General features: G+C 42.2%; 1 protein-coding gene across 1 annotated transcript; it reads right to left on the reverse strand.

Moving 5' to 3' along the window:
• Positions 1 to 1119: 1119 nt before the first annotated feature.
• On the reverse strand, positions 1120 to 1743 carry LOC123160867 (uncharacterized). Its single transcript, XM_044578717.1, has one exon. It carries the CDS (start codon positions 1686 to 1688, stop codon positions 1404 to 1406), a length of 285 nt encoding a protein of 94 aa, XP_044434652.1. The 5' UTR covers positions 1689 to 1743; the 3' UTR covers positions 1120 to 1403.
• Positions 1744 to 24750: the final 23007 nt, after the last annotated feature.

The following is a 24750-nucleotide window of genomic DNA, read 5'->3' on the forward strand; positions in this document are numbered from 1 at the left end:
CTAGTAGCAAACTTTCAGCGGGCCGTTCGTGGTTAGCAAATTTTTTAAATGATTGCTAATGTCAGCAAATATCTTAAGAAACCATTTGCAAATGAAGTGGTGGTAAGTGGTTATCAATTTGTAAGAGTAGACGAAAGCTTGCCAAAGTTGAGGCCTCCTTTGGTTTGTAGGATTTTTGTAGGAATGGTATAGGATAGGATTTTCAAAGGAAAAATTCTCTGGACCCCTTTGGTTTGTAGGATTGTATTCCTATTTCTATGTAAGATAGAAACCAATCTTTCACATTTCAAAGGAAAAAACAACAACATTAGCCTAGACTCAATAAAAAATATTTATATCCTATGCTTCAAATAACATCTCTTTTCCTATAAGAATTAAGATACATGTCATCTCATTTCATATTAATTTTTTATTTTATTTTAACATCAGTACAGATGCAAGCGCTCATACACGCATACACTCATCCCTATGAACGTACACACGCACACCCAACCCCTATGAGCACCTTCGAGAGACTGAGCCGGCATGTCATCTTGAAATTTACAAAGTCACCATAGGCGCTTCGTCGTCGACGGGAACGTCTTCTCCCACTAAAAACGCATCGCCGGAAATCCTAAAATAAATTCAGGGATAATGTGAGCACCAGGACTTAACCCTGAAGGGCTGGGATATTACTGTCCCTCTTCTATTGTTATGACATTCCTGTCGTATGAACCAAAAGAGTCTGAGGGTGCGTTTGGATCTCAAGCAAGCCTTACTCTAGCCTCGCCCAGCCAGCATAGTTGTTTGGAGGAGTAGAAAAAAGCTAGCTTTGCCTAGCAAACTAGCCTGCGTGAGCTAGAAAATCCTTGCCCGGACAGGAGAGCCGATTTGGCTCGTCTCCATCGGCAAGAATTGAACACAAGCATATTAAGCATGTAACTGCCGCTGTAATCGTGGTTTAGTGGAGGCTAGGCAAATGAACCAAACAAGTGGCCTTGCTTGTATGAGCTATGCCTAGAGTGAGCTAGAATCCTATTGCCTGGCTGGGCATGTTTAGCTAGAGAACCAAACACACTTTCAGAAGACACGCCTCAAACAAAGCTCAGAACTGCAGAGCAAAACGATCAACGTCGGACGTACACAGAAAGCATTATATTATACGTATGAAAATCAGAAACAACACCTTCTTCCAGTACTGCTTACATGTAAGAACATCAGAACTGCTCCAACCTCCAAGAAACATATTTTTTCTATGGATAATTGGAGATTATGATTAGTGATAGATAGGAATATAATATCGGCACGAGGTCTTCTGCATACATGGGGACGTGAGGCTGCTGCTGCCATTGCTGATCAGTCTCTGCTAGGCCCTAGCTTGCTGATCGGCCTCTGCTCCGAGTGGCAATATGTAAAAAGGCGAATCAATGCTGGCCGGGCCAGAGGAAGGCGCCCATGGCGAACCTCCTCTTCTCCTCGACGTCGCCGGTGACAGGGAGGCCGTACTCTCGGAGCAGGCAGTCGACGCGCCATTCCGGCATCGCCTCGTAGTCCGCCTTCCTGTACCGCGGGTAGTGCAGCGGTATCCGGAAGCCGCAGCTGAACGTGCCGCGCTCCTGCTTCTGCTGCTGCTTCTGGCCACCGACGGCAGCCGTGCCGCCGTTGGCCTTGGCCATGCTCACGCTCACTGCAGGGCCCAAGGATCCCATCTCTCTCTGTGTGTGTTTCTTTGCTGCCTCTGATCACCTTATAAATTACAAGCAACTCGTGTTCGTTGAGAAGGAAGTGCTAGCTGATGGAAGGGTTTTATAGATGGTGTGAGATAGAGGAATAATAATCCACCGTCTTGCCTGACCAGAGCGGTAACTCGAGCCAACCACCATTATCTGAAAGAAATGAACTGCAGGTGATCCGAATGATCGGGCACTTGCAATCAAATAGAGTAATAAATTCTGACAACAGCGTGCTCCGTCCTCGCCGGTGAGGCAGCGCCGTCGACCTCAGGGCGTCCATCTCCCCTAGCTCGCGCCGGCGTCGCTGTCGGAGTCAGCGGAGCACACGCCATCCCACATGATTGATCAAGGATGTGGCTACACGAGGCAACACTTGCAGACCAGCTGCATGATTAGGAGGTAACGATCAATGGACTTACCAGTTGGATCTCTTGCACACACCGGCGTGGCTGCAGGAACAGAAGCTTCGAGGATCATGGGACGGTGATTGATGGGTCATGGGTGGCCGTGTGGGGTTACCTGTGCGGCATGAAACTGTGCTCCAAGAATTTCTTTGCGAGCCTTCGGTTGTTGGGACGCAGTTTGGCACTTGGAAAGCAAAGGTGTAGACCAAATCTGTCCACTAGTTTTTTTTTCTTTTACAGTAAACAATCTGTTCACTACTTGATTCCTTGTATGATGATTCCCGGAAGTTCATTGCGCGCAAGATCGCAAGTGTTAGTACACGGAAATTACAGATCCGAGGACAAAGACATGGATGGGATTGTTTTTTTTTTTTTTTTGCGGGAAAAAAAAGACATGGATGGGATTGTTCTCAGAAGCGAGTTTTGGCACATCTGTTACATGATTTTGGTGTGCAGTGCGCATTGATCTATCTATGTGTTTGATGAATGTGGGATGTAAAACATGAGGATATGTATGGATTTTTTTTTGAAACTATGATGATTTTTTAGCAAATTCGGAAACTATATATCCTAATGCATAAAAATCAAAAGTATCACCCCGTCGGCCTCCTGTTGGCCGAAGAGGCACTTTTCAGGCCAAAGAGAGACTTTTGGCCAACCGTTGGCCAAAGAGGACTTTTCGGCCAAAGAGGACTTTTCGGCCAACTGTTGGCCAAAGAGTCCCTCTTCGTCCAACTCTAAAGTGGTCTTCGGCCTGCACCTGCTCTCCTGTTTTAGAAAATTCATATCAATTAGGATTTTTAGTATTTTAATTTGATTCTTTTTTGCATTAGATTAGAAATTTTATGAAGTTTCTGTAGATATCAAGTTTGACTATATTTGAAAGTTTGAGTTTGAATTTTCATGAATTTGCTCAAATCACTAGATTGCCTATAATTTGAGATAGGAGTATTTTTTTAGATGATTCTTTTTGCTACTGGTTCTCTGTGACTTTGTTTATCAGTAATAATTAAATGGTGCATTTTAGGATTATTTAAAATTAGTTTTTTACGAAAACTGTTCTGTTTTAGTGTTTTATAGGTTTTATGCTATTTCTTTTAATTTTAATTGCTTTAAATTGTTTTCTTTATTTTTTGACATATTCTTTTAGTTTCTGTTAAGTTATTAGTATATATATTTTTGTATTTTATTTATTTTATCCTTCATTTTCTTTTCCACCGTTCTTTCCCTCCATTTTATCCCGCTATTTTCTTTGCCGTCAATTTCTCCCGCCATCCGCCATTTTCTCTAACCATTTTCTTTCCGTCATTTTATTTGCCGCCATTCTCTCCCTCCATTTTCTCCCGCCGTTCTCTCCCGCCATTTTCTTTCCCGCCATCTTCTTTCCCGTCATCTTCTTTCTCGCCATCTTCACTTCTCAACTTATAAAATGAGCCTCATGGTGTCCACGACCGTAGATAACATCGTCTGACACGGTCTGTGTCTCCTGCGTCGGTGCTGCTGGTGGAGTGTGAAACAATGTCTGAGAGAAGTCATAAGTGTATAAAATGGAGGGAAAAAGATTGCGGGAAAATACTTGTTTTTTCATGTATAAAATGGCAATGGTTGTACATGATTTATAAGGCACTTTTAAATATAAACTCCTATGAAGCTCAAAACAAGTTTTCTAGTAGGATAAAAGAAATAAAATACAAAAAAATACTACAAATAAAATAGCTACTGATAACTAAACAGAAACAACAAAAATATGTTAAAAAAACTAAAGAAAACAATTTAAAGCAATTAAAATTAAAAGAAATAGCACAAAACCTATAAAACACTAAAACAGAACTCTTTTCATAAAAACCTAATTCTAAATAATTATGAAATTCGCCAATTAATTACTACTGATAAACAATGTCACAAAGAACCAATAGCAAAAAGAATCATCCGAAAAAATACTCCTAGCTCAAATTGTAGGCAATCTAGTGATTTGAGCAAATTCATGAAAATTCAAATTCAAACTTTCAAATCTAGTGAAACTTGATATCTACAGAAACTTCATAAAATTTCTAATCTAATGCAAAAAGAATCAAATTAAAATACTAAAAATCCTAATTGATATGAATTTTCTAAAACAGTAAAGCAGGTGTTGGCCGAAGACCACTTTTCGGCCTCCTGTTGGCCGAAGAGGGACTCTTTGGCCAACTGTTGGCTGAAAAGTCTTTTTTGGCTAGCGATTGGCCGAAAAGTCCCTCTTCGGCCAACAGGCGGCCGACGGGGTGATACTTTTGATTTTTCTGCATTAGGGTGTATAGTTTCCGAATTTGCTATAAAAATCATCATAGTTTCAAAAAAAATCATATGTATGTTCCATGTTTATGGTACAATAACCTCTGGTCCATGCCTTTGGATAGAAGGCAGTCAGGGGCAAAATGGTCTTTTAGGGACCTAGGAGCTTAGAACGAGAGTGGAAATTTAAGCTGATTGCAAAAAAAAATTGAAATGGAGGCAAAAAAATTGTCTCGTCTATATTAATTAAGGGAGAATAGAGTTCGAGCAATGTTACAACACCTCACAAAATAGAAGGTCATTACTCTCCCAGCATAATTTGACTCAATTTCTAAGCCCCCACGGTTACCCAAAGTCCCAAATCATAGCCTCCTTTTTTCATATTTGCAAGAAGAACCACCTGGAGAAGCGCTCTTGTGCAAGATGTGGGCAATTCTTTCGTTCCAAATAGTCCAGACAATGAATTGTTTTTAGAAAATGATGTCACTGAAACGAAAAAAATGGATATTTAATCAAAAGTGAATATGAGATTTAGGCACGTTTTGTACCTCTTCTGATCATATGGTTTTGACACGAGTTTCGGAGAAAGCTCGGTTATGCATCTCCAACGCCGACCCGCAAATGTCCCTGGTATATGTCTGTTTTTATGTCCGGATGTGGTCCACGGACATGATGTAGGAGGGAGCCATCGAATGCTAATCACAAACTATCCGGTTGGGAGGAGAAAAAGTAGGTGGGGACCATGCATGTGATGAAATATTTATGGTTTAGTGTCCAGTTGAAAGGAGAGAAAGAGAGAGGAGAGGGGGACCATGCACGAGCGATTGGAAGGAGAGAGAGAAGAGAGGAACCATGCATGTGATTGGTCAAGTGCATGTCTATACCCCGGCAATCCCCCCCCCCCCCCCCCCCCCGTCTCTTGGATAAGGAAATCCATAAAGCAGACATATACATGTTCCTATTGGATGACAAAAGTGAACTGGACATATAGTGAAGGTTTGAGGGTCCGCCTTGAAGTTGCCAAAACTCTCTTTGGTTTTCCAGAAGTTGTCTAGTGAGAACAATCACAATCTTTACAAAACGCTTTACAATAATTATGTTGTGCAAAATAACATTACAAAAGCCCAATAATTATATATTTGGAAGATACTTCTTAAAACGAATTTACATATATCTTTTTGAGTATTGAATGTAAATACTCCAAAAGATATTGATGGTTGAGATTTCAAAAGTTTGACTTGGTCTCATATATCCAACAGAGTCAAAAGTACAGGTGGTCCTTCAACTTGAAAAGTGCGCTAATTTTAGTCCATAAACTGTCAGATGGTTAAAGAGACACATTTTAACTTGGCATTTGTGAAGCATACCTGCCAATGTTTCATGCCGACTTGGACTCTCAAATTCTTTGCATTTCTCATTAACCAGCATCTTCGTATGCTCTAACGTAATTGACGGGGGTGTGAGGTAAAGAGGGGGTGTTACATGCAAACACTATTAAGCGTGACATTCACTAAATGATAATTGAATGGTTTTCGTTGATACACAATTGTATATTTTGAATATTATGGTTAGGCTTGTTTCTGCTCGTTAGTGTTAGTGTGACTTAAGATTTTTTTAGAAAAGGAGAATGACCCCCGACCTCTGCATCTGGACGATGCATATGACCACTTTATTAATTATTCTCACAAGACCTTACAAAGTCATACAACAGTAAGACTAAAGCCGCCGTCTAAGCAACAAACTGTCGCTACATCTATCCAGTTGATGAAGGGACGCAGATAGCCTGGACCTAGTACCAAACAGACATCACAGCCAAGCCTAATATCTAAGACCTAAGACCCCAACCTAGCCACTTGCCGGGTCTGGGGCACACACTGGTCCGGCGTGCTCTCAGAGGCCGCCACCGCCAACTGCCACCGCTCCATCTTCAGAACTGTACTGATGCATCAACCTTACTCGGTCCAGCTATCGTCGACGCCACCTCGGCGCCCAACGGCACCTCCTCCCTGCGCGCAAACAGCTGAACACGTCGCGGTCGCCACTGATACACCTCAGCGCCATGCTGGCAAGTACCACCAGTCGACATAGCTTGAAGCCCTTGGAGGATCTGTCGTGCGTAGCACCTGCCGACCAGGCATGACCAAGCGTAGCACCTGTCGGTCAGGCATGACTTGACATCTCCACCGAAGCTCCGTGCAAGACAAAGCCGCTCTACCTTCTGCCTCTGACTTCCAGCGCTGCTCCACAAAATGATGCTCCCAAGAGAGAAACGACACCGCAGTGCCGCCATCGTCCGGTCTGGAACACCAGATCCTAGGGTTTCCCCCAAAGCAATACGAGTGGGTCGACAGTAGTCACATGACGATGCCTTCATCAAGGTAACGACGTGGAATGCCGCCATCGCCCGCCGTCGGCTCGGTTTTCACCGGCAACTACGTCTTCCCGACTCGCAGCTGGTGCCAGATGACGGATCCCGAGATCCGAACACCCAGCCTCAGGCCGACCACCTCTGACGGAAGAGATGACCACCACCGCCGGCTGCACCAGTCAGAACAGATCTGATCGGAGGTGCCGCCGACGAAACCACCAGGCCCTCCACACCGCCGTCGCTAATCTGAAGGCAGCATGCACGCCACCGCAGCCAATCCGGCAGCCGCCGCCGCCGCCCGAAGGGCCATCCGCAGCGCCCGCAGCCCTGGCCTCCGCCGCGCCAAGTCGTCGCCGTCCGAGGACGGACTGGCCTCCCGCCGCCTGTAGCCATCCATCGCGTCGTAGATCCCAGATCGGTCGCGCCACCACACGCCTTGGGGTACGCCTCACCCCGGAGACGCGCGAGAGAGGAGATCCCCCACCACCACCGCCAGCCCCCGGGCTTAGCCCGGCGGCGTCTTCCGGCGACGGCAGAGGGAGAGGAGGAGGGAGTTTGTGGCGGCGGCGGCTAGGTTTCTGGCCGGCCGAGTCGCCCTAGTGGAGGACGATGCGGAGGCTCGTGTCGGGTGTTCCCGTGGGAGTCCGGGTCAGATCAGTGTGACTTAAGATGGGAACTACAAAGACTTTCATAGAATATAGTCGCATAAAGAAACTACAACGTAAACTAGAATTGGTACGACCAAAACATTTATGACCAGGCAACTTCACCGTGGGAAGGGGTGCTCATAATAATTTAGGAGGCACATGTGCTCCTTATTAAGGTATTGAACTGCATGAAAGCATCCATCGCATGATTGTTGCAACTATTAGACGTTAATGGAAATAATGTTCCTATTTAAGTGTGAGAAGAGAGATGGAACGTGGTCAGACTTCATAGAAGGCCTCCTACTTACCTGAGGGGTTGAGCAAGGAGTAGATCCAAGTCATTGTTAGGTCATGTCGGCGTAGAGCATGTAGTAATGTGCAAAAATAATGCATTTGATTTAAACATCACTTGCAATGTTGTCGAGACTCATAGATATCTTAGGAATTGGAAGGATCGGGGTGTACAAACTAGGTTCACCATGATGACCAACTGAGGATGAACTCTTCTTCATCGTCACATCATGGCATCGGCATACTTCTTAGGTCTAGTACTCCCTTAAGTTAAAAAATAAATGATACTTCAAAAACAAATCCAGGAAACCCTTAAAGAAATGTGCAAGTGCATCGAGGGCTATTATCAAAAGATGTGGTGTGTTAGACTATAGAGGCACTCCATTTTCCTGACTAGATGTGTGCACGATGGCAACTTTGTTCCGAATGCTCGGACTTGGACCAAAATGAAGACAAGGTAAATGCACCATTGGTGCTTGAATTTGCCATCAGGGCTGGCCATGGGCCATGGCGACGAGTGTGACCGCCTAGGGCCTAGGCTGAGCAGGGGCCCATACCGTGTGCTTATGTATTTTATGTATAGTAAATATGTAATTTTAGTGTACAAGAAAAAGTACGGCTAAGGTGGCTAGCGTGTGGGATATAATCCTGAGGTCCGAGGTTTGATTTCCGTGGCGCATTATTTTTTGAGCTTCAAAAAGAAGGACGTGGCTAGCAAGCGCTCGGATGCCCGTTCGTGTGATCCAGCGCCCCTACCATATATGCAAAATGTAACTGATTCCTCCCCACACACTTCCAAAAAAAGTAACCACTCTGGTCTCCTGCCACCACCTTCCATCGAACCCACGTGATTCTGGTACTTTAGCAAACAAATCAGTCTAGATCTTATCCCTACGTGCATTTGTTTGGAGTTCAAAAAGTTTTAAAAGTCATAAGTTTTGATTCAAGCACCAAAATTCATTTCAGTTTTCACCATTGGATTTCTCATGATGAGTTCTTTAAAACTAGATCCCATATGGGTAGTTTCATCAAAAAAGTTACGAGGGAAACTTTGGATACGATGGAGGCAACTATAGTGCTATAGGGAAGCAACTTTTTACTTATGGCCTAGTAGGACTTCCTATTAGATTGGTTTGCGTAAAAAAATGAGAAAGATCACACAAAACATAAGGCACCTTTAGTGCTACATACAAAGCAATTCCATTGTACCATGTGTACCTATGAATTTTGCTATTATTATCCCAACTTGCCTTTCATGGCTACTCAATTGCAGTTGCTTACGGTTGATGTGCAGTTGCCTATAAACACTAAATTGCCTACCATATTGATGCCTAGTTGCCTGCAATTGGTAATTAGCTGCCTACCATTGTTGCTCAATTGCCTAACTTCATGAAAATAGTTGGATATAAAATTGTGAAGTTGTTTATCATTGTCTTTTCTAAGTTGCCTGCAAATAGTCTGAAGTTGCCTAGATTCACCATCAAGTTGCCTACCAGAACTAGTAATAGCAGACACAAGGGCATCATAGGTAGACGAATTCATGGTATTATAGGCAAATTAGAAATAACGACATACGAGCATGAATAATAGTCAACTTAGAAGTGCTGGTGAGGAAGTTAGGAGAATGTTAGACAAAACTAACTAGGACACAAAATGTAGTGAAGTTGCCTATTTTAAGCACGAAAGTTGCCACTAGTATAAGGAAAGTTGCTTATGAAGGTGATGTGATGTTACCTACCTCTGCTTTGAAGTTGTTCTCATTACTCCCTCCATCCCATAATATAATGTTGGGAAACATAGCATGCAATTTCAAAAAAAATCTACGCTCATGCAAGATCTATCTAGGAGATGCATAGCAACGAGAGGGAGAGAGTATGTCCACGTACCCTCGTAGACTGAAAGCAGAAGTGTTAACTTAACGTGGTTGATGTAGTCGAACGTCTTCTCGAATCAACCAATCAAATACCGAACGTACGACATCTCCGAGTTCTGCACACGTTCAGTTCGATGACGTCCTCAAACTCTTGATCCAGCAGAGTGTCGATGGAGTCGATGAGTTCCGTCAGCACGACGGCGTGATGACGGTGTTGGTGATGTGATCTGTGCAGGGCTTCGCTTAAGCACTACGATGATACTATCGGAGGAGTAAACGGTGGAGGGGGGCACCGCACACGGCTAAGACAAAGTTGTGCCTTTGGGGTGCCCCCCGCCCCCGTATATAAAGGAGGGAAGGAGGAGGTCGGCCAACAAGGGGCGCGTCATGGGGGGATTCCTACTAGGACTCCACTCCTAGTAGGATCCCCCCCCCCCCCCCCGTTTTCCCTTCTTTCCGGAGTAGCAAAGGGGGAAAGGAAGAGGGAGTAGGAGAGGGAAAGGGGGGCCGCCCCACCCCTTGTCCAATTCGGATTGGCAAGGGTGGGCGTGCGCCACCTCCTATGGCCGGCCCTCTCTTATCCACTAAGGCCCATGTGGCCCATTAACTTTCCCTGGGGGTTCCGGTAACCTCCCGGTACTCCGAAACTTATCCGAAACTTCTCGAAACCATTACGATGTCCGAATGTAACCTTCCAATATATCAATCTTTACCTCTCGTCCATTTCGAGACTCCTCGTCATCTCCATGATCTAATCCGGGACTCCGAACAACCTTAGGTCACCAAAACACATAACTCATATAATACCAATCATCATCGAACATTAAGCGTGCGTACCCTAGGGGTTCGAGAACTATGTAGACATGACCGAGACACATCTCCGGTCAATAACCAATAGCGGAACCTGGATGCTCATATTGGTTCCCACATATTCTACGAAGATCTTTATCAGTCGAACCGCAATGTCAATATAGTTATTCCCTTTGTCATCGGTATGTTACTTGCCCGAGATTCGATCGTCGGTATCTCCATACCCACCTCAATCTCGTTACTGGCAAGTCTCTTTACCTGTTCTGTAGTGCATCATCCCGTAACTAACTCATTAGTCACATTGCTTGCAAGGCTTCATATGATGTGCATTACCGAGAGGGCCCAGAGATACCTCTCCGATACTCGGAGTGACAAATCCTAATCTAGATCTATGCCAACCCAACAAACACCTTCAGAGATACCTGTAGAGCATCTTTATAATTACCCAGTTACATTGTGATGTTTGATAGCACACACGGCATTCCTCCAATGTCCGGGAGTTGCATAATCTCATAGTCGGAGGAATATATATTTGACACGAAGAAAGCAGTAGCAATAAAATTGAACGATCATTATGCTAAGCTAACACATGGGTCTTGTCCATCACATCATTCTACTAATGATGTGATCCCGTTATCAAATGACAGCTCATGTCCATGGCTAGGAAACTTAACCATCTTTTGATCAACGAGCTAGTCTAGTAGAGGCATACTAGGGACATGTTGTTTTGTCCATGTATCCACACATGTATCAAGTTTCCGGTTAATACAATTCTAGCATGAATAATAAACATTTATCATGAATAAGGAAATATAAAATAACAACTTTATTATTGCCTCTAGGGCATATTTCCTTTAGTCTCCCACTTTCACTAGAGTCAATAATCTATATTACATAGTAATGATTCTAACACCCATGGAGCTTTGGTGCTGATCATGTTTTGCTCGTGGAAGAGGCTTAGTCAACGGGTCTGCAACATTCAGATTCGTGTGTATCGCAAATCTCTATGTCCCCTTCCGTCACTTGATGATGGATGGAACTGAAGCGTCTCTTGATGTGCTTGGTTCTCTTGTGAAATCTGTATTCCTTTGCCAAGGCAATTGCACCAGTATTGTCACAAAAGATTTTCATTGGACCCGATGCACTAGGTATGACACCTAGATCGGATATGAACTCCTTCATCCAAACTCCTTCATTTGCTGCTTCCGAAGCAGCAATGTACTCCGCTTCACACCTAGATCCCGCCATGATGCTCTGCTTGGAACTGCACCAATAGACAGCTCCTCCATTCAATAACAATATGTATCCGGTTTGAGACTTAGAGTCATCCGGATCAGTATCAAAGCTTGCATCGACGTAACAGTTTACGACGAGCTCTTTGTCACCTCCATAAACGAGAAACATATCCTTAGTACTTTTCAGGTACTTCAGAATGTTCTTGACCGCTGTCCAATGATCCACTCCTAGAATACTTTGGTACCTCCCTGCTAAACTTATAGCAAGGCACACATCAGGTTTGGTACACAGCAGAGCATACATGATAGAACCTATGGCTGAAGCATAGGGAATGACTTTCATTTTCTCTCTATCTTCTGTAGTGGTCGGGCATTGAGTCTGACTCAACTTCACACCTTGTAACACAGGCAAGAATCCTTGCCTGATCCATTTTGAACTTCTTCAAAACTTTATCAAGGTATGTGCTTTGTGAAAGTCCTATCAAGCATCTTGATCTATATCTATAGATCTTGATGCCTAATATGTAAGCAGCTTATCGAGGTATTTCATTGAAAAACTCTTATTCAAGTATCCTTTTATGCTATCCAGAAATTTTACATCATTTTCAATTAACAATATGTTATCCACATATAATATTAGAAATGCTATAGAGCTCCCACTCACTTTCTTGTAAATATAGGCTTCTCCAAAAGTCTATATAAAACCATATGCTTTGATTACCTCATCAAAGCATATGTTCCAACTCCGAGATGCTTGGACCAGTCCATAAATGGATCGCTGGAGCTTGCACAATTTGTTAGCACCTTTAGGATCGAGTGAACCTTCTGGTTGCATCATATACAACTCTTCTTTAAGAAATCCATTAATGAATGCAGTTTTGACATCTATTTCCCAGATTTCATAATCATAAAATGCGGCAATTGCTAACTGCTATGTCTTGAGCTAGCGTTGGTTTTCCCCGAAGAGGAGAGGGTGATGCAGCAAGTGTAGCGTAAGTATTTCCCTCAGTTTTGAGAACCAAGGTATCAATCCAGTAGGAGGCTCCTCAAAAGTCCCACGCACCTACACAAACAAACTGAGAACTCGCAACCAACGCGATAAAGGGGTTGTCAATCCCTTCACGGCCTCTTGCGAAAGTGAGATCTGATAGAGAGATAATAATATATTTTTGGCATTTTGTAATATAGATGCAGAAAGTAAAGATGCAAATAAAAGTAGATTGAAAGCAAAGATGGTAAGAGATAGACCCGGGGGCCATAGGTTTCACTAGAGGCTTCTCTCGAGATAGCATAAGTATTACGGTGGGTGAACAAATTACTGACGAGCAATTGATAGAAAAGCGCATAGTTATGAGATTATCTAGGCATGATCATGTATATAGGCATCACGTCCATAACAAGTAGACCGACTCCTGCCTGCATCTACTACTATTACTCCACACATCGACCGACTCCTGCCTGCATCTAGAGTATTAAGTTCATAAGAACAGAGTAACGCCTTAGGCAAGATGACATGATGTAGAGGGATAAACACATGCAATATGATATAAAGCCCATCTTGTTATCCTCGATGGCAACAATACAATACGTGTCTTGCAACCCTTTCTGTCACTAGGTAAGATCACCGCAAGATTGAACCCAAAGCTAAGCACTTCTCCATGGCAAGAAAGATCAATCTAGTAGTCCAAACCAAACTGATAATTCGAAGAGACTTGCAAAGATAACTCAATCATACATAAAAGAATTCAGAGAAGATTCCAATATTATTCATAGATAAACTTGATCATAAACCCACAATTCATCGGATCTCGACAAACACACCTCAAAAAGAGATTACATCGAATAGATCTCCACAAGAGAGGGGGAGAACATTGTATTGAGATCCAAAAAGAGAGAAGAAGCCATCTAGCTAATAACTATGGACCCGTAGGTCTGTGGTAAACTACTCACAACTCATCAGAGGGGCTATGGTGTTGATGTAGAAGCCCTCCGTGGTCGATTCCCCCTCCGGCAGAGTGCCGGCGAAGGCTCCAAGTTGGGATCTCGCGGATACAGAATGTTACGATGGTGGAAATTTTGTTTTGTGGTGCTCCTGGATGTTTTCGGGGTCCGTAGGTATATATAGGAGGAAGAAGTACGTTGGTGGACGCTCGAGGGGGCCCACGAGACAGGGGGCGCGCCCTAGGGGGGGCCCTCCTATCTCGTGGGGCCCTCGGAGCTTTCTTGACTTGCACTCCAGGCTCTCCGGATCAGATTTGTTCCAAAAATAACGCTCCCGAAGGTTTCATTCCGTTTGGACTCCGTTTGATATTCCTTTTCTTCGAAATACTGAAATAGGCAAAAAAACAACAATATGGGCTGGGCCTCCGATTAATAGGTTAGTCCCAAAAATGATATAAATATGTATAATAAAGCCCATAAACATCCAAAAGGGGTAATATAATAGCATGGAACAATTAAAAGTTATAGATACGTTGGAGACGTATCAAGCATCCCCAAGCTTAATGCCTTATCGTCCTCGAGTAGGTAAATGATAAAAAGAGAATTTTTGATGTGAAATGCTACCTAGCATAATTCATAATGTAATTTTCTTCATTGTGGCATGAACGTTCAGATCCAAATGAATACAAAATAAAAGCTCATATTGACATAAGAAATAGTAATACTTCAAGCATACTAATCAAAGTAATCATCTCTTCTCAAAATAACATGGCTAAAGAAAGTTATCCCTACAAAATCATATAGTCTGGCTGTTGCTCTATCTTCATCACACAAAGTATTTAATCATGCACAACCTCGATGACAAGCCAAGCAATTGTTTCATACTTTAATAATCTCAAACTCTTTCAACTTTCACGCAATACATGAGCGTGAGCCATGGACATAGCACTATATGTGGAATAGAATGGTGGTTGTGGAGAAGACAAAAAGGAGAAGATAGTCTCACATCAACTAGGCGTATCAACGGGCTATGGAGATGCCCATTAATAGATATCAATGTGAGTGAGTAGGGATTGCCATGCAACGGATGCACTAGAGCTATAAATATATGAAAGCTCAACAAAAGAAACTAAGTGGGTGTGCATCCAACTTGCTTGCTCATGAAGACCTAGGGAACTTTTGAGGAAGCCCATCATTGGAATATATAAGCCAAGTTCTATAATGAAAAATTCCCACTAGTATATGAAAGTGACAACATAAGAGACTCTCTATCATGAAGATCATAGTGCTATTTGAAGCACAAGTGTGGAAAAAGAGATAGTAGCATTGTCCCTTCTCTCTTTTTCTCTCATTTTATTTTTTCTTTTTCTCTTTTTTTCTTTTTTCTTTTTCTTTGGCCTTCTTTTTTTTCTTTTTGGCCTTTCTCCCTTTTTTTTTCTTTCTTTTTCTCATTTTTTTTCTTTTTGTAAAGTAAGAAGTCTCATACCGACTTGTGGGGGAATCATAGCCTTCATCATCCTTTCCCCACTAGGACAATGCTCTAATAATGAAGATCATCACACTTTTATGGATTTACAACTCAAAGCTAGAACAAAATATGACTCTATATGAATGCCTCCGGCGGTGTACCGGGATATGCAATGAATCAAGAGCGACATGTATGAAAATTATGAAGGTGGCCTTGCCACAAATACGATGTCAACTACATGATCATGCAAAAAGCAATATGACAAAAGTAATGTGTGTCATATGAATGGAATGGTGGAAAGTTGCGTGGCAATATATCTCGGAATGGCTATGGAAATGCCATAATAGGTAGGTATGGTGGCTGTTTTGAGGAAGGTAAATAAAGGGTTTATGATACCGTCAAAAGTTGCACGGTACAAGAGAGGCTAGCAATGGTGGAAGGGTGAAAGGGTGCGTATAATCCATGGACTCAACATTAATCAAAAGAACTCACATACTTGTTGCAAAAATTTAGAAGTCATAAAATATCAAAGCATTGCACGCATGCTCCTAGGGGGGTAGATTGGTAGGAAAAGACCATCGCTCGTCCCCGACCGCCACTCATAAGGAAGACAATCAATAAATAAAATTGTGCTCCAACTTCATCACAAAGCGGTTCACCATACGTGCATGCTACGGGAATCACAACCCTTAACACAAGTATTTTTCATAATCACCCCAACTAGCATGACTCTAATATTACTACCCCCATATCTCAAAACAATTATCAAGTATCATATTGATCATAGCATCCAATTCTTTTTCTATGATAGTTTTTATTATACCCAACTTGGATGCTCATCATTCTAGGACCAACTTCATGACAATAGCAAATACCATGTTGTTCTAGAAGACTCTCAAAATAATATAAGTGAAGCATGAGATACTAGCAATTTCTTCAAAATTAAGACACCACCGTGCTCTAAAAGATATAAGTGAAGCACTAGAGCAAAAACTATCAAGCTCAAAAGATATAAGTGAAGCACATAGAGTATTCTAGCAAATTCTAATCAAATAGGCTTCTCACAAAAGGTGTATACAACAAGTATGATTGTGGTAAACTAACAAGCAAAGACTAATATAATACACGACGCTCCAAGCAAAACATATATCATGTGGCGAATAAAAATATAGCTCCAAGTAAAGTTACCAATGAACAAAGACGAAAGAGGGGATGCCTTCCCGGGGCATCCCCAAGCTTCGGATTTTGGCTACTCTTGAATATCTTGGGGTGCCATGGGCATCCCGAAGCTTAGGCTCTTGCCACCCTTTATTCCATAGTCCATGAAAGCTTTACCCAAAACTTGAAAACTTCACAACACAAAACTCAACAGGAAATCGTGTAAGCTCCGTTAGTGAAAGAAAACAAAACCACCACATAAGGTACTGCAATGAACTCATTCTTTATTTATTTTGGTGTTAACCCTACTGTATTCCAACTTCTCTATGGTTTATAAACTATTTTACTAGCCATAGATGCATCAAAATAAGCAAACAACACACGAAAAACAGAATCTGTCAAAAACAGAACAGTCTGTAGCAATATGTAACTAACGCAAACTTCTGGAACTCTAAAAATCCTACCAAAATAGGAAGTCCTGGACAATTTGTCTATTGAACATAGGAAAAAAGAATCAACACAAAATCACGTTCCTGTGATTTAACAAAACTGTATCCGTGCGCGCAAAGTTTCTTTTTTTCAGCAGAATCAAATCAACTATCATCGTAGGTTATCCTATATGTTCTACTTGGCACAAACACTAATTAAAAGATAAAAACACATCTAAACAGAGATTATATTGAATATTTATTCCTAAACAGGAGCAAAAACAAAAAACATAAATAAAAATTGGGTTGCCTCCCAACTAGCGCTATCGTTTAACGCCCCTAGCTAGGCATAAAAGCAAAGATAGATCTAACTAGTGCCATCTTTAGCACTAGATTCCTCAATAGAGATCTTTAGGAGGTTCTCCCTTTTCAGCAATGATTAAATCTTTGGGCAAAAATTCAAGAAATTCGTTTGTAGCAAAAGGTTCCTTAACGATAGAAAGACAATTGGGATGAACACTTATGGATATGAGATCCGCGTCTCCCTTACTAGAAGATTCACCCTTATTTTTAGGAACATAAATAAACTTGGTGGTTTTTGTAGGGGGTTTTGGAGTGTTTTTTATGGGAGAAAACGCTGAACCTAGGTTGGAAATTATATCCTCAAGTTTACCAATTCTAGCAGAATCAAGATCTATTTTTTCTTTAACTATAGGTTCTTTCTCTTTAAGATTTTTCAAAGTGACTCCAACCCTAGATTCATATTCAGAGATAAGATTATGAATCTTTTTATCCAAATTTTCAACCAATTCAACAGTGGCAATTTTATTTTCAATAATATCAAGCCGTTGCATAACGTGTTCTAAGCTTAAAACAGTTCCATTGACCAAAAGAGGTGGTGAGCCAAACAAATCTAACATAGCATTATAAGCATCATACGTATGGCTACTCAAGAAATCACCTCCGGCGACAGTATCAAGAACACATCTATTCCAAGGAGTGATGCCTACATAAAAATTGCGGAGAAGAACGAAAGTGGAAAGCTACCTAGTAGATCTATTTTGAGCATTGCAAATTCTATGCCAAGCATCTTTTAAATTTTCTCCCTCCCTTTGTTTAAAATTGAGGATTTCATGTTTGGGAGTAATAACGAGGATAGGAAGACTAGCCATAAAAACGGAGCAAATGAGCAAACACACGGGCAACGGAAAAAGGCAAGCAAAAAGAGAGGAGGAGATTTGGGAAAGAGAGGGCGAATAAAACGGCAAGGGTGAAGTGGGGAAGAGGAAAACGAGAGGCAAATAATGTAAATGTGAGGGAGATGGGTTTCTGATGGGTACTTGGTATGTCTTGACTTGAGCGAAGACCTCCCCGGAAACGGCGCTAGAAATCCTTCGTGCTATGTCTTGAGCTAGCGTTGGTTTTCCCCGAAGAGGAGAGGGTGATGCAGCAAGTGTAGCGTAAGTATTTCCCTCAGTTTTGAGAACCAAGGTATCAATCCAGTAGGAGGCTCCTCAAAAGTCCCACGCACCTACAAAAACAAACTGAGAACTCGCAACCAACGCGATAAAGGGGTTGCCAATCCCTTCACGGCCTCTTGCGAAAGTGAGATCTGATAGAGAGATAATAATATATTTTTGGTATTTTGTAATATAGATGCAGAAAGTAAAGATGCAAATATAAGTAGATTGAAAGCAAAGATGTTAAGAGATAGACGTGGGGGCCATAGGTTTCACTAGAGGCTTCTCTCGAGATAGCATAAGTATTATGGTGGGTGAACAAATTACTGTCAAGCAATTGATAGAAAAGTGCATAGTTATGAGATTATCTAGGCATGATCATGTATATAGGCATCACGTCCATAACAAGTAGACCGACTCATGCCTGCATCTACTACTATTACTCCACACATCGACCGACTCCTGCCTGCATCTAGAGTATTAAGTTCATAAGAACAGAGTAACGCCTTAAACAAGATGACATGATATAGAGGGATAAACACATGCAATATGATATAAACCCCATCTTGTTATCCTCGATGGCAACAATACAATACATGTCTTGAAACCCTTTCTATCACTAGGTAAGATCACCGCAAGATTGAACCCAAAGCTAAGCACTTCTACATGGCAAGAAAGATCAATCTAGTAGGCCAAATCAAACTGATAATTTGAAGAGACTTGCAAAGATAACTCAATCATACATAAAAGAATTCAGAGAAGATTCCAATATTATTCATAGATAAACTTGATCATAAACCCACAATTCATCGGATCTCGACAAACACACCGCAAAAAGAGATTACATCGAATAGATCTCCACAAGAGAGGGGGAGAACATTGTATTGAGATCCAAAAAGAGAGAAGAATCCATCTAGCTAATAACTATGGACCCGTAGGTCTATGGTAAACTACTCACAACTCATCGGAGGGGCTATGGTGTTGATGTAGAAGCCCTCCATGGTCGATTCCCCCTCCGGCAGAGTGCCGACAAAGGCTCCAAGATGGGATCTCACGATACATAAGGTTACGACGGTGGAAATTGTGTTCCGTGGTGCTCCTGGATGTTTTCGGGGTCCGTAGGTATATATAGGAGGAAGAAGTACGTAGGTGGACGCTCGAGGGGCCCACGAGACAGGGGGCACGCCCTAGGGGGGCGCCCTCCTATCTCGTTAGGCCCTCGGAGCTTTCTTTACTTGCACTCCAGGCTCTCCGGATCAGATTTGTTCCAAAAATAACGCTCCCGAAGGTTTCATTCCGTTTGGACTCCGTTTGATATTCCTTTTCTTCGAAATACTGAAATAGGCAAAAAAACAACAATATGGGCTGGGCCTCCGGTTAATAGGTTAGTCCCAAAAATGATATAAATATGTAGAATAAAGCCCATAAACATCCAAAAGGGGTAATATAATAGCATGGAACAATCAAAAATTACAGATACGTTGGAGACGTATCACTAACATGATTCAGAAAGACTTAAGCATCACTACGGGTGAGAATGTCTCATCGTAGTCAACTCCTTGAACTTGTCAAAAACCCTTTGCAACAAGTCGAGATTTATAGACAATAACATTACCGTCAGTGTCACTTCTTGAAGATCCATTATTATCTATGGGTCGCCGATCATCGGGCAGATCCACCAAAGTCCACACTTTGTTCTCATACATGGATCCTATCTCAGATTTCATGGCCTCAAGCCATATATCGGAATTTGGGCTCATTGTAGGTTCTTCATAGTTCGTAGGTTTGTCATGGTCAAGTAATATGACTTCCAGAACAGGATTTCGTACCACTCTGGTGCGAATCATGATCTGCCAGGCCTACGAGGTTCTGTAGCAACTTGATCTGTAGTTTCATGATCTTTATCATTAACTTCCTCTCTAATTGGTGTAGGCATCACAGGAACATATTTCTCGGATGAGCTACTTTCCAAATTGAGAGCTGGTACAATTACCTCATCAAGTTCTACTTTCCTCCCACTCACTTCTTTCGAGAGAAACTCCTTCTCAAGAAAGGTTTTGTTCTTAGCAACAAAAATCTTGCCTTCAGACTTGTGGTAGAAGGTGTACCCAATTGTTTCCTTAGGGTATCCGATGAAGAAACATTTCTCTGATTTGGGTTCGTGCTTATCAGGATGAAGCCTTTTGACATAAGCATCACATCCCCAAACTTTAAGAAATGACAGCTTAGGTTTTCTACCAAACCACAGTTCATACGGTGTCATCTCAACGGATTTTAACGGTGGCCTGTTTAAAGTGAATACAGTTGTCTCTAATGCATAACCCCAAAATGATAGTGGTAAATTGGTAAGAGACATCATAGATCGCACCATATCCAATAAAGTGCGGTTACAACGTTCGGACACACCATTACAATGTGGTGTTCCAGGTGGCGTGAGCTTTGAAACTATTGTTGGGGAACACAGTAATTTCAAAAAAAATCCTACGATCATGCAAGATCTATCTCTAGGTGATGCATAGCAACAAGAGGGGAGAGTATTGTCGACGTACCCTCATAGACCGAAAGCGGAGGCGTTATGACAACGCGGTTGATGTAGTCGTACGCCTTCATGATCCGACCGATCCTAGCACCGAAGGTATGGCACCTCCGCGATCTGCACACGTTCAGCTCGGTGATGTCCCACAAACTCTAGATCCAGCTGAGGTTGAGGGAAAGTTTAGTCAGCACGTTGGCGTGGTGACGGTGATGATGAAGTTACGGGCGCAGGGCTTCGCCTAAGCACTACGACGATATGACCGAGGTGTGTAACTGTGGAGGAGGCACCGCACACGGCTAAAACAATTGTCAACTGGTGTGTCCTAGGGTGCCCCACTACCCCCATATATAAAGGACCAAGGGGGAGGCCGGTCGGCCCTCATGGGGCGCGCCCCAAGTAGGATTCCTACTAGGAATCCTATTCCTAGTAGGTTTCCAATAAGGGAAGAGAGGGGAAAGGAAGGAGAGGGAGAGAGGGAGAAGGAAAGGGGGAGCCGCCCCCCTTCCCTTGTCCTATTCGGACTCAAGGGGGGGCACGACCAGCCCTCCTACAGCCCACCTCTCTCTCCAATAAGGCCCGTCAAGGTCCACTAGTTCCCCCGGGGGGGTCCGGTAACCCTCCGGCACTCCAGTTTTATCCGAAACTTCTTTGGAACACTTCCGGTGTCCGAATATAGTCGTCCAATATATCAATCTTTATGTCTCGACCATTTATAGACTCCTCGTCATGTCTGTGATCACATCCGGGACTCCAAATAATCTTCGGTACATCATACCACATAAACTCATAATACCAATCATCATCGAACGTTAAGCGTGCGGACCCTACGGGTTCGAGAACAATGTAGACATGACCGAGACACATCTCCGGTCAATAACCAATAGCGGAACCTGGATGCTCATATTGGTTCCTACATATTCTACGAAGATCTTTATCGGTCAAACCGCATAACAACATACGTTGTTCCCTTTGTCATCGGTATGTTACTTTCCCGAGATTCGATCGTCGGTATCTCAATACCTAGTTCAATCTCGTTACTGGCAAGTCTCTTTACTCGTTCTGTAATACTTCATCCCGCAACTAACTCATTAGTCACAATGCTTGCAAGGCTTATAGTGATGAGTATTACCGAGAGGGCCCAGAGATACCTCTCCGAAACATGGAGTGACAAATCCTAATCTCGATCTATGCCAACCCAAAAAACACCTTCGGAGACACCTGTAGAGCACCTTTATAATCAACCATTTACGGTGTGACATTTGGTAGCACACAAAGTTTTCCTCCGGTAAACGGGAGTTGCATAATCTCATAGTCATAGGAACATGTATAAGTCATGAAGAAAGCAGTAGTAATGAAACTGACACGGCCATAATGCTAAGCTAACGGATGGGTCATGTCCATCACATCATTCTCCTAATGATGTGATCATGTTCATCAAATGACAACACATGTCTATGGTTAGGAAACATAATCATCTTTGATTAACGAGCTAGTCAAGTAGAGGCATACTAGGGACTATATATTTTGTCCATGTATTCACACATGTACTAAGTTTCTGGTTAATACAATTCTAGCATGAATAATAAACATTTATCATGAATTAAGGAAATAAATAATAACTTTATTTTTGCCTCTAGGGCATATTTCCTTCGGTCTCCCACTTGCACTAGAGTCAATAATCTAGATTACATAGTAATGATTCTAACACCCATGGAGCTTTGGTGCTGATCATGTTTTGCTCGTGGAAGAGGCTTAGTCAACGGGTCTGCAACATTCATATTCGTATGTATCGCAAATCTCTATGTCCCCTTTCGACACTTGATGACGGATGGAATTGAAGCGTCTCTTGATGTCCTTGGTTCTCTTGTGAAATCTGGATTTCTTTGCCAAGGCAATTGCACCAGTATTGTCACAAAAGATTTTCATTGGACCCGATGCACTAGGTATGACACCTAGATCGGATATGAACTCCTTCATCCAAACTCCTTCATTTGCTGCTTCTGAAGCAGCAATGTACTCCACTTCACACGTAGATCCCGCCATGACGCTCTGCTTGGAACTGCACCAACAGACAGCTCCTCCATTCAATAAAAATACGTATCCGGTTTGAGACTTAGAGTCATCTGGATCAGTGTCAAAGCTTGCATCGACGTAACCGTTTATGACGAGCTCTTTTTCACCTCCATAAATGAGAAACATATCCTTAGTCCTTTTTAGGTATTTCAGGATGTTCTTGACCGTTGTCCAGTGATCCACTCTGGGATTACTTTGGTACCTCCCTGCTATGCTTATAGCAAGACATACATCAGGTTTGGTACACAGCATTGCATACATGATAGAACCTATGGCTGAAGCATAGGGAATGATTTTCATTTTCTCTCTATCTTCTGCAGTGGTCGGGCATTGAGTTTGACTCAACTTCACACCTTGTAACACAGGCAAGAACCCTTTCTTTGATTGATCCATTTTGAACTTCTTCAAAACTTTATCAAGGTATGTGCTTTGTGAAAGTCCAATTAAGTGTCTTGATCTATCTCTATAGATCTTGATGCCCAATATGTAAGCAGCTTCTCCGAGGTCTTTCATAGAAAAACTTTTATTCAGGTATCCCTTTATGCTATCGAGAAATTCTATATCATTTCCAATCAACAATATGTCATCTACATATACGATTAGAAATGTTAGAGAGCTCCCACTCACTTTCTTGTAAATACAGGCTTCTCCAAAAGTCAGTATAAAACCATATGCTTTGATCACACTATCAAAGCATTTATTTCAACTCCGAGAGGCTTGCACCAGTCCATAAATGGATCGCTGGAGCTTGCACACTTTGTTAGCACCCTTTGGATCGACAAAACATTCCGGTTGCATCATATATAACTCTTCTTTAAGAAATCCATTAAGGAATGCAGTTTTGACGTCCATTTGCCAGATTTCATAATCATAAAATGCAGGAATTGCTAACATTTTTCGGACAGACTTAAGCATCACTACAGGTGAGAAAGTCTCATCGTAGTCAACTCCTTGAACTTTTCGAAAACCTTTCGCAACAAGTCGAGATTTGTAAATAGTAACATTACCGTCTGCGTCGGTCTTCTTCTTAAAGATCCGTTTATTTTCTATGACTTGCCGATCATCGGGCAAGTCCACCAAAGTCCACACTTTGTTCTCATACATGGATCCCATCTCAAATTTCATGGCCTCAAGCAATTTTGCGGAATTTGTGCTCATCATTGCTTCCTCATAGTTTGTAGGTTCATCATGGTCTAGTAGCATGACTTCCAGAACAGGATTACCGTGCCACTCTGGTGTGAATCTTACTCTGGAAGACCTACGAGGTTCGGTAGTAATTTGATCTGAAGCTTCATGATCATCATCATTAGCTTCCTCAGTATTTGGTGTAGGAATCACGGGAACTGATTTCTGTGATGAACTACTTTCCAATAAGGGAGAAGGTACAACTACCTCATCAAGTTCTACTTTCCTCCCACTCACTTCTTTCGAGAGAAACTCCTTCTCTAGAAAGGATCCATTCTTAGCAACAAAGATTTTGCCTTCGGATCTGTGATAGAAGGTGTACCCAACAGTTTCCTTTGGGTATCCTATGAAGACGCACTTCTCCGATTTGGGTTTGAGCTTTTTAGGTTGAAGCTTTTTTACATTAACATCGCAGCCCCAAACTTTAAGAAACGACAAATTTGGTTTCTTGCCAAACCACAGTTCATAAGGCGTCATCTCAATGGATTTTGATGGTGCCCTATTTAAAGTGAATGCAACCGTCACTAAAGCATAACCCCGAAACGATAGCGGTAATCAGTAAGAGACATCATAGATTGCACCATATCTAATAAAGTACGGTTACGACGTTCGAACACACCATTTCGCTGTGGTGTTCCAGGTGGGATTAATTGTGAAACTATCCCATGTTGTTTCAAATGAAGACCAAACTCGTAACTCAAATATTCTCCTCCATGATCAGATCGTAGAAACTTTATTTTCTTGTTACGATGATTTTCCAGTTGACTCTGAAATTCTTTGAACTTTTCAATTGTTTCAGACTTATGCTTCATTAAGTAGATATAACCATATCTGCTCAAATCATCTGTGAAGGTAAGAAAATGACGATGCCCACCACGAGCATCAATATT

Source organism: Triticum aestivum, chromosome 7B, assembly GCF_018294505.1.
Source record: "Triticum aestivum cultivar Chinese Spring chromosome 7B, IWGSC CS RefSeq v2.1, whole genome shotgun sequence".
NCBI classification, from domain to species: domain Eukaryota; kingdom Viridiplantae; phylum Streptophyta; class Magnoliopsida; order Poales; family Poaceae; genus Triticum; species Triticum aestivum.

Bases quoted from the DNA above. Each gene is read 5' to 3' on its own strand.
- LOC123160867 (XM_044578717.1), bottom strand. From the start codon at position 1,688: ATGGGATCCTTGGGCCCTGCAGTGAGCGTGAGCATGGCCAAGGCCAAC.